The following is an 11,905-nucleotide window of genomic DNA, read 5'->3' on the forward strand; positions in this document are numbered from 1 at the left end:
TGTTTTTTATTGTTGTTACGTGTGAAAATACACGTGGTTGGTTTTCATTAATGCTAATCATTAATGCTATTCTGCAGGGGTGATTGTGGCATCTACGTTCTGAAATTTATTGAATACATGAGTAGTGAGGAGAACCCTTCATTTGGTCCGCAAGACATTATGTTTTTTAGAAAAATATATGCTGTTGATTTGTACTTTAATAAACTTTCAACGTTGATCGTATGTTTAATGTTATGACAGTCTATACTAATGTTATACTAATGTTATCTTAATATGCTGAACCTATCTTTACTAATGAGAACCGTTGAAAAAAAAAAAAAAAAAAACCTCGGTTGTGGTAAAAATTAAAGCAAAGATGATTATAATAAGTGGAGAAAATCCCAAAATTTAATAAATGTGTATCAAATTTTGCAAAAAAATAGGATGACTGTTCATGATATCTCGAGGTTTTTTCCGAGGAAATCATCGGTAAACTACAAATGCCATCTGGAAAAATTACCGACGGTTTCGTCGGTAATTCCCGAGGGTGTACAGTCCATCATATTTTACCAATTTTTTGGGCCCCACACGGCCCCTAAGGTGTGTCGAATGCAAACACATGCAAAATAGGGATTCTATAATTGTACTAAGGGGAGAAAATCCCAAAATTTCATAAAAGTGTATCAAATTTTGCAAAAAGAGGGTTAACTGTTCACCCTCGGTAATTCCCGAGGAAAACGTCGGTAAACTACAAATGCCCTCTGGAAAAATTACCGACGGTTTCGTCGGTAATTCCCGAGGGTGTACAGTCCATCAAATATTTCCAATTTTTTGGGCCCCACAAGGCCCCTAAGGTGTGTTGAATGCAAACACATGCAAAATAGGGATTCTAAAATTGTACTAGGGAGAGAAAATCCCAAAATTTAATAAAAGTGACTCAAATTTTGCAAACAGATAGGATAACTGTTCACCCTCGGTAATTCCCAAGGAAACCGTCGGTAACCACCAAATTCCCTCTGGAATAATTACCGACGGTTTTGTCGGTAATTCCCGAGGGTGTACAGTCCACCACATATTACAAGTTTTTTGGGCCCCATAAGTCCCATAACGTGTGTTGAATGCAAAAAACTTGTAAAATGTGATGGCCTGTACACCCTCGGGAATTACCGACGAAACCGTCGGTAATTTTCCCAGAGGGCATTTGTAGTCTACCGACGATTTCCTCGGGAATTACCGAGGGTGAACAGTCATCATATTTTTTGCAAAGTTTGATACACATTTATTAAATTTTTGGATTTTATCTCTTTAGTACAATTATAGAATCCCTATTTTGTATGTTTTTGCATTCAACACACCTTAGGGGCCTTGTGGGGCCCAAAAAATTGGTAAAATATTATGGTTTGTACACCCTCGGGAATTACCGACGAAACCGTCGGTAATTTTTCCAGAGGGCATTTGTAGTTTACCGACGATTTCCTCGGGAATTACTGAGGGTGAACAGTTAACCCTATTTTTGCAAAATTTGATACATTTTTATGAAATTTTGGGATTTTCTCCTCTTAGTACAATTATAGAATGCCTATTTTGCATGTGTTTGCATTCAACACACGTTATGGGACTTGTGGGGCCCAAAAAACTAGAAAAATTTGATGGACTGTACACCCTCGGGAATTACCGACGAAACCGTCGGTAATTATTCCAGAGGGAATTTGGTGGTTACCGACGGTTTCCTCGGGAATTACCGAGGGTGAACAGTTATTCTATTTGTTTGCAAAATTTGAGTCACTTTTATTAAATTTTGGGATTTTCTCTCCCTAGTACAATTTTAGAATCCCTATTTTGCATGTGTTTGCATTCAACACACCTTAGGGGCCTTGTGGGGCCCAAAAAATTGGAAAAATTTGATGGACTGTACACCTTCGGGAATTACCGATGAAACCGTCGGTAATTTTTCCAGAGGGCATTTGTAGTTTACCGAAGATTTCCTCGGGAATTACCGAGGGTGAACAGTTAAGCATATTTTTGCAAAATTTGATACACTTTTATTAATTTTTGGGATTTTCTCCCCTTTGTACAATTATAGAATCCCTATTTTTCATGTGTTTGCATTCGACACACCTTAGGGGCTGTGTGGGGCCCAAAAAATTGGTAAAATATGATGGACTGTACACCCTCGGGAATTACCGACGAAACCGTCGGTAATTTTTCCAGAGGGCATTTGTAGGTTACTGACGATTTCCTCGGGAAAAACCTCGATATATCGTGAACAGTCATCCTATTTTTTTGCAAAATTTGATACACATTTATTAAATTTTGGGATTTTCTCCACTTATTATAATCATCTTTGCTTTAATTTTTACCACAACCGACGGTTTTTTTTTTTTTTTTTTTTCAACGGTTCTCATTAGTAAAGATAGGTTCAGCGTATTAAGATAACATTAGTTTAACATTAGTATAGACTGTCATAACATTAAATATACGATCAACGTTGAAAAAATACACACACACACATATTTATATGTTTTTAAAAAATACTCTCTCTCATACTCAAGTATCACAAAAGGTCAATATCATCCTATCTTTTAACGATTATTTGCCAACAATTATTACTTCATAAATAGATATTAACACAGCTTAGTTTTATTTTTTTTTACAAATATTTTCTCCATTTATACATACGGTTGAAACATTTTTGTTTAAACATTGATCGAGATGTGAAAATTTGAACGCAAGATTATTGATCGAGAAAACTTTATCCAATGGTTGAAACTTGAATTTCAATTGATCATACATTTGGGCAATCGCTATTTTCATGCTAGATACCCATTCCATGGAATTGTCAATCTTAATTTTGATTTGATTGCCTTAATTTTCGAAGTCTTATAGCTAAATTATGATTAATTACTACCATCAAGAGAGAAGATAAGCTTCAGTGAGGTCAGCTTTGATGAAATCAGCAAGTGCAGTAAGCCATATGCAGAGATATTGGAAAAGCTCTCATGCTCTTTCAGGCAAAACGACGTAATCAGTATACAAAAAGTCATGATTATATATTCTCGAAGCAGCTAATCTTAGCACCACCTTCTTCGGTCCTTGCTTACTACACACGCGGTTTTGAGACTTTCGCCACCGCAAACCGAACCTTCATCAGGTCCAGGACATATAATTAATTTATGAATCAAGAAACACGTAAGCTTTTGAAGCTTCCTACTTTTGAAAGTTGTGAAAAAGCAAACGAAGTCTCATAACTCAAAAAGAAAATCCATCATCTAACCTAAATGAATTATTTTATTGATCAGCAATTGATTTTGGATTTCAACTTCTTTTGAACATGTTGGAATATATTGGAAAACTTTCCAATAATTTATTGTTCCGTAACAATCTATTGTTCAAAGGAAGAAAAATATAGTCAGCGTAACAATATGTTATCTTTTAAATTTTTAATAATTCATAAAAATATAACAATTCAAAAAAAAAAAAAAAACAATTGTATTGATTATTTGAAAACAAAATAAGATTTGATTGATTATTAAAGGATTTTTAAAAATAAAAATTTCAACTAAAATCAATAAACTAAAAAAAAAAAAATTCTAATAAAAATAAACTAAATAATCTAATAATTTTGTAATTATATATTGAAAAATATGTAGAAAGATCTTACAGCCAATAAAGTTTTTATTTATATATGTATATACGTAGAAAGTTTTGAATTATTTTATATATTTTTGATGTGAGATTCTTCAAAAATTTAATTTCAAAACCATAATTTATGTATATATATATATATATATAAACCATATCTTTCTATATTCTTCGATCAATATAGAACTGATTCTAATATGAAACTAATATTGTTTAATTAATTTTTCAAAAATAATATTTTAACCAATTAAAAACATTAATTTGAAAAATTAATATTTTAGCCCAAGCATAATCAAAACAAAGTGGGCCTGGCAGAGGTTCAGACTTATGGCTCTTGGGGAAAGGATTTTGCAAATGAGGATTGTTTTATTTTATTTGTTTTTTTTTTTTTTTATTAAAAGGGACAAAAACCCAAGAAGACCTGCAAATGAGGATTATTGTTATTATTATTATATACGTATTTCTAATTGATGGAAAGTTCTAATGACAGTTAGTCGCTGCGTTGGTTGTTATCCTGATTTGCTTGTTTGAATATTATATATTTGAATTTTCTTTAAGACTTTATATTTTTCTTTTGCGGATAAAATTTAATGCACATTAAATAAAAAGAATTATTGAGAATCCTCTCTCTGAATAAAATTAAAGAAGAGAATTAAAATTCCAATCTGAAATAGTGATCTGTCCAGCATCACTAGTATCAGATGGGAGATTAAAATTCAATTCCATATATGGGAAAGCTGAAAGTTTGATTAGCAAAATTTCCATATGAGATTACAGATATTTAATTTGGCTACGCATCTAAATTACTCAAATATACTTCCATTTTGACCGAAATTATGAGAGGGCCCCACAAAGTTTCCATATTTCAAAACTTCATCTCCATTTTTTTTTCCCCTAAAGTTAAAGAAATTCATGAATGGCCTAAATATCCTTTAATATAAAATGCATCTGTAAGCTTGGTCTTGGCCTTCACCAAATTAAGGATAAGAGAGGAAGAATTTAAGAGCCATTAGATTCCAAAGCGTTTGCAATGGCTGCAACAGCAAAACCATTGTTAAGCGACCTTGTTTCAGGTGCGAACCATGTTCCTCCAAACTATGTCAGACCTGAGAATGATCGTCCAAATCTCGATGAGGTTCATTCATTCGACGCTTCCATTCCTGTCATCGACCTCAACGGCCTCCATGGTCCTCACCGTCCTGATATAATCAACCAGATAGGCCTTGCTTGCCAAAATTATGGTTTCTTTCAGGTACTAAGTAATTAATTGTTATTCCATAGTCCATTGTATATATATATATATAATTAGTTTCATTAATATTGCTATGGATCTAGCTTCTAACTATTCAACTCCTATAATATATATGTATGTGTTAATTAGGTGAAAAACCATGGAATTGAAGAAGATGTTATTAACAAGATGATGAGTGTAGGAAGGGAATTCTTCCATTTACCAGAAAGTGAAAGGCTGAAGAGCTACTCGGAGGATCCATTTAAGACCACAAGACTCTGCACCAGTTTCAATGTCAGAACCGAGAAGGTGTCCAGTTGGAGGGATTACTTAAGACTCCATTGTCACCCTCTTGAGGATTACATGCGCGAATGGCCATCCAACCCTCCATCTTTTAAGTACTACTTAAATGAATTAATTTAACATTAATCTATTGCTTAATTTATAATTAGGTGTTTTAAAAATAAGAGACTTAATTAATTATAAAGATATGTGCCTCATATATATGCAGGGAAGATGCTGCAGAGTACTGCAAGAACGTAAGAGGGTTAGCAGTGAGATTGCTAGAGGCAATATCAGAAAGCTTAGGACTAGAGAGGGATTATATAAATAGGGTACTGGGGAGTCATGGACAGCACATGGCCATCAATTACTATCCTCCATGTCCACAGCCAAAGCTGACCTATGGCTTACCACCTCATGCTGATCCTAACGTCATCACGCTTCTCCTTCAAGACGACGTGCCTGGCTTGCAGGTTCTCAAAGATGGCAAATGGGTTTCTGTCCAACCCATTCCAAACACCTTCATCGTCAATATCGGCGATCAAATTCAGGTCAGGATTATTTTTAATTGAATTCTAAACTTCTATTTCAATGGTTTCATTTACGGTTGTCGTATATGAGAGAGAGAGAAAAGGATTCCTTCTTATCCTACCATATTAGGTTAGACGACAAGTAGTGTTTGTTTAGGGGGGGAAAAAAAAAAAAAAAAATCACTTTTCTGAAGGATTAGAAGTCTCATTTATCAGATAACATTACGCATGCATCAACTAACAAAGGTATAGGAGCCAGAACCAGAGGAAGTTGCAAAAAACAGTTGAAAAATTTTCAGAATAAAATATATATATATATATTTGACCGTCGTTTATCCTGACAATAGTCACATGTCGGTGCCGATTGGGTGATGGCTAGCAGTTTTACGTTCACATTATATAAGGCAAGCAGTCAAACATTTTTACTTTTAGTTCAGAAAACTATACCGCCTTTGGAAGTTTCTTCATTGATTTTTTTTTTTTCTTTTCTCAATTGAAAGTTTTCAGTAGTCAAATTGCTAATGATCATTAATAATAATTTTAAATTTTAAGTATAAAATATTGTGATAAATTTTTTTTCCCTAATTTATTAAAATTTATTAGTAGTCAAAGTGGAAATATGTATTAATTAAGGAGGGTTTTATTTAAACAATAATATTGAATGCCCAATTAGATATTATATTATTTTCAAAAGAAAATTATTATTTGCTAGAAAGAGAAAAAAAGAATATAAAATTTTGGGATGAGATGCATTTTGATGAAAACGAAAGAAGAAAAGCATACAAACATATGATAAAAGAAATTATCATTTATAATAATATATTATGACATGACTTATTTTTTTGTACTATCATATAATAAAATATGAGTAATATCATAAGTCTCTTGTGGTGTGTAATATAACCAAAGGTTATAAGCAATGATCGGTACGAGAGTGTACTTCATCGGGCAATTGTCAACAGCGACAAGGAAAGGATCTCCATTCCAACATTCTATTGCCCATCGTACGATGCCATAATTGGGCCGGCCCAAAATCTAATTGACGACGATCATCCAGCCCACTACAAGAGCTTTACTTATCGCGAATACTATGAAAAGTTCTGGAACCGGGGCCTTCGAACCCAGACCTGCTTGGACATGTTCAAAGCCTGAATTCAATTACAACCGGATATATAATTTGCTCGAACAATAAAACATTATTATTATTATTTTTTTTTTTTGGCTTACTTCTCTCCCTTCTCCGATTTGCAAAAATAAATTACTTTGTTTATAGCAAAAAGTACTTGTTGTTTTTCTTTTTTTCATCCGTGCAGAGAGTAATATACAAGTGATGTGTGTGAAAGCTTCCGTATTAATAATTGATTGAGAGTAATATACAAGTGATGTGTATGAAAGCTTCCGTGTTAATAATTGATTGTACTAATTTATCAGTAAAATGTCATATTTTCTAATTTATAATATCATTTGCAATTTGCTTGATGATTCTAATTCCTACCAGCACCTCTTATAAATTTACCCATCTTTATCCAATTACTTTTGCAAAGAGACATGTAGCCTTTCAACTTTAAAGCGATATATATTTCTTTAAAAAAAAAAAAAAAAAAAAAACTTTTAAAGTCGTATTAAATTAGTGCTCCAAGTCCAGACGCCATACTCTTTAAAGCCATAATAAATCAGTCCACCAAACACCAAACTCTCTTGCATACGCTATTATCCTAGAATTCCAGCAGATCAGGATGATCTGTTCTTGTTTAGCCAGTAATATAATACTTTAACACACAAAACTAATACAGAAAAATAAATAGAGATAAAAGTATGAAAATTGAGAAAAAAAATATGTATTATATCTATAAAATTTATATAACAAAAAACTTCTCTCAACCTCTCTCAAAAACTTGTATTTTCTATACTGTATGTTATGTAATACAAGACTGAAAATGAACATCTATTTATAATGCTCTCTCTAGGGTTTCTAGAGTTGAAATCCTAGTGAGTTTGGGCTTTAGGAGATAAAAGGCTGGACCCCCACAATTCTCCCTTTCCAGCCGCATTTCAAAAACTTGATGGTCACCCACCACCTAGCTATGTCTCTACACAGCTTCAACATCTCTGGTGTGACAACCTTTGTAAACATATTTGCTAGATTCTCCTTTGTGTGAATTTTCACCAACCTGAACAATTTATGCTCAATCACATCGCGTATCCAATGATAGCGGATATGAATATGCTTTATCCGAGAACAATACATTGAGTTCTTGCTTAAATCCATAGCACTTTGGTGTCACAATGTATCTTGTAGTCGTTTTGCTTGATGTCCAGTTCATGGAGTAAATGCTTTAACCACATCATCTCTTTACTGGCTTCGGCTGCGACAATGTACTATGCTTCTGTCGTGGATAAAGCTATACACTTTTACAATCTTGACTACCATGACACAGCTCCTCCAGCAAAAGTGTAAATATAAGCTGAAGTAGATTTCCTACTATCAAGATCTCCTGCCATATCTGCATCTGTATAGCCTTGTAGAACTGGATCACCTCCTCCGTAACACCAGCATACTTTTGATGTACCCTTAAGATACCTGAGAATCCACTTGACTGCTTCCCAGTGTTCTTTTTCAGGATTTGAAAGAAATCTGCTCACGATACCAACTGCATGAGCAATCTCTGGTCTAATACACACCATTGCATATATTAGACTTCCCACCGCTGAAGAATAAGGCTTTGAAGCCATCTCCTCTATCTCAACTTTAGATAAAAGGCATGATCTCTTGCTCAACTTGAAATGGTTGGCCAATGGAATGCTGATTGGTTTAGCCTTCTCCATGCCAAATCTCTTTATCACTCTTTCGACATACTTCTCTTGAGATAGCCACAACTTGTGATTCTTCCTAACTCGGGCTATTTGCATTCCTAAAATCTGTTAAGCTGGTCCCAAGTCCTTCATATCAAATGACTTGAAAAGTTCCTTTTTCAGCTGAATCATTTTCATTGCATCTTGTCCGACGATCAACATGTCTTCGACATACAGTAAAAATGCAATGAAGTTTCCATTTAGGAATCTTTGAATATAAACACATCAGTCTTCTTGTATCCTTGACTCACCATAAAAGAGTCAAACTTCTTGTACCAGTGTTTAGGTGCTTGCTTGAGATCATACAAGCTCTTCATTAGCTTGCAAACGAGATTCTCTTTCCCTGAAACCTCAAAACCTTCTGGCTGCTCCATGTAAATCTCCTTATGTAGATCACCATAAAAGAATGTTATTTTCACATCCATCTACTCAAACTCTAGGTCTAAACAAGCTACTAAACCAAGAATAACTCGTATCGAAGTCATCTTCACCATTGGTGAGAAAATCTCATCAAAGTCAATTCCTTTCTTTTGAAGGAAACATTTAACGACCAATCGGGCTTTGTGCTTCACCACCTGTCCATTGCTATCTTTCTTGAGCTTGAATACCCATTTGTTCTTCAGTGCCTTCTTTCCTTTGGAAGTTGAACCAGCTTATAAGTATGGTTCTTCTGCAAAGATTCCATCTCATCTTGCATTACATGCAGCCATTTTTCTTTGTCTTGATGAGAATTAGCTTCCTAAAAGTTCTCTAGCTCCTCCTTTTTAGTAAGAAGAATATATTGAGATTCTGGATATCTCTTTGATGGAATACGGCATCGTTCAGATCTTCGAAGAGGTATACCATCATTTGACTGCTATGATGGTCTTGCAACTTGAGCATCTCCCTGCTTAACATCATCTTCTCTCTCTTGTTCTGCTTCTGGTCATTTTCTATGCACATCATCATCATCTATGGTAGGTTATGCTGGTGCTGGATCAGGAACAAAATCATGGGCACTGGTATTAGAAGACTTCATTGGCTTCTCAAAGTATTCTATAGTCCGGTTTTCATGGAATACTACATCCCTACTGCTGATAACCTTCTTTGCTTTTGGATCCCATAATCTGTATCCGAATTCTTCATCTCCATATCCAATAAAGATGCATGGAGTCATTCTTACATCAAGCTTCTGTCTAAGCTCCTTGGATATATGTGTAAAGGCTAAAAAACCAAATACTCTTAAATGAGAGTATGAGGGATTTTTACTAGACCACACTTTCTCTGGAATTTCAAAATTCAGTAGTACTGATGACGATTTGTTAATCAAATAGTAGGTGGCATGAACAACTTCTCCCTAGAATAACTTTGTTAACTTAGACATATTGATCATACTTTTGACCTTCTCCATAATAGTTCGATTCATTCTTTCGACTACACCATTATCTTGTGAGGTGAAAGGGACTGTCTTCTCTTATCAAATGCCATGTCCTCTATAGTAGATATCAAACTCTCGAGAGGTATACTTACTTCCATTGTCCGAGCGAAGACACTTCAGCTTTTTTTCTGTCTCACGCTCTACCATGGCATGAAACTCTTTGAAGTGATCTAAAACTTGATCCTTCATCTTCAGGAAATAAACCCATACCTTCCAAGAAGCATCATATATAAAGGTCAGAAAATATCTATTTCCATATAGAGATTCCTCTTCTAAAGGACCACAAATGTCAGAGTGCACCAGACTAAGCAACTATGATCTTCTCATTGAAGAGGACTTAAATGAGACTCTGTGTTACTTACCATACAAACAATGATTACAATGATCCAACATAGTATCCTTGGAAATGGGGATAAGCTTCTTATTCGTCAAGGTAGACAATCCTTTCTCACTCATGTGACTGAGTTTTTGGTACCACAGATTTTGAGATACCTCTCCTTCTATAATATTGAGGCTATCTGCATAAATCTTCACATGAGTCTTGTAAAGTGTTCCACAAATATGTCCATGAGTGACAACCATAGCACCTTCTATCATTTTCCATGTGCCATTGTCAAAGTGGTTACCAAAGCTTTCCTTGTTAAAGGCTATTCCTGAAAGCAGATTGAGCCGAAGGTCTGAAACATGTCGGACATCCTTCAAAGTAATTATATGTCCGATGTTGGTCTTTATCTAAATATCACCAGTTCCAGTGATCTTAGCGAAGCTGTTATTTTCCATCTTCACTATGCCAAAGTCTTCTGCTTTATATGTTTTGGAAAACTCTATATAACATGGTAGGATGCTGCACTATCTACTACCCATTCGACTTCTTAGCTTGAAGTATAAAGGCATGATTCTTCATGTATGGAAAAATATACCACTTCTCCTTTGACAGTGACTAAAGTTTCACCATCCTTCTTCAGTTGATTGCTTTTCTGTCCCTGCTCTCGCAATATCTTCCTGCAGTACTTCTTCAAGTGTCTTTCTCGACCACAATAATGACACTTGTATGTTGGCCTCCTTCCATCTGTGGATCTGCCTCTGCTTTGACTCTTGCCTTTCCCCCTATTATGAGTACCTTCTTGTTGTCTCCCTCGTTTCTTTGTGACAAGGGCATGTGTTTCCTCCTGGGCTCCTTGTTAAATAAGGCATCAGTCATCATAGTCATGGTAAATTTGCCGTTAGGGGCCGAATTACTGAGAGAGACTACTAGTGTCTCCCATCTATTTGGAAGAGAGCTAAGAAGTAAAAGTGCCCGTTCTTCATCCTCTAGTTGTAACACCACCGCAGAGAATTGGTTTACCAAGTTCTGAAATATACTAGTGTGCTTGGCTATAGAAGTTCCATTCTTTAACTTCAAATTCACCAAACGCCTCATCAATGAGGCTTTATTTCGAGCAGTCTTGGCTTGGTACATGTCCTCCAGCTTCTTCCAGAGGGTGTATGCATTTGTTTCTTGTGCAACATGATGGAAGACACTGTGGTCGATGCATTGGCCGATTAGACTGATCGTTTTCCTGTTCATCTTCTTCCATTCTGCTTCTTTGGTGGGATCGAGATTTTTCCTTTGGCATCTAAGGGATCAAAAAAGTCTTTGTAATTTAGAAGATCTTCCATCCGAGGTCTCCAAAGTGCGTAGTTAGTGGCAGTAAACTTGATCATCGCTCCCAAATATGACTCGTCCATATCTTGTTTTGAAAAAAAAATTGAAGCTGAATTCGAAAAAATAGAGTCCACCAATGCGTCCAGAATGGTAAAAAACATTGGGTTTGACTCTTCTTGGATCAAAATATGAATCTTCAAAATTTGAGACCAAAGTGTAATTTCCAAAAGTTTCAGGTCAAAATGCAAATACCAAAACTTCTGGGAAAACCTGCAAATATAAAAAATATAGGGGTATTTCTACAATTTTAGAAAAGTCTTAGACTG

General features: G+C 35.0%; 1 protein-coding gene across 1 annotated transcript; it reads left to right on the forward strand.

The window, feature by feature from the left end:
- Window positions 1-4,570: 4,570 nt before the first annotated feature.
- LOC125423844 (protein DMR6-LIKE OXYGENASE 2) lies at window positions 4,571-7,146 on the forward strand. The gene is made up of 4 exons (XM_048479434.2): window positions 4,571-4,873; window positions 5,003-5,250; window positions 5,364-5,685; window positions 6,574-7,146. Exons 1-4 carry the CDS (start codon window positions 4,652-4,654, stop codon window positions 6,814-6,816), a joined length of 1,035 nt encoding a protein of 344 aa, XP_048335391.1. The 5' UTR covers window positions 4,571-4,651; the 3' UTR covers window positions 6,817-7,146.
- Window positions 7,147-11,905: the final 4,759 nt, after the last annotated feature.

The sequence above is a fragment of the Ziziphus jujuba genome, chromosome 7, assembly GCF_031755915.1.
Source record: "Ziziphus jujuba cultivar Dongzao chromosome 7, ASM3175591v1".
Taxonomy (NCBI): Eukaryota; Viridiplantae; Streptophyta; class Magnoliopsida; order Rosales; family Rhamnaceae; genus Ziziphus; species Ziziphus jujuba.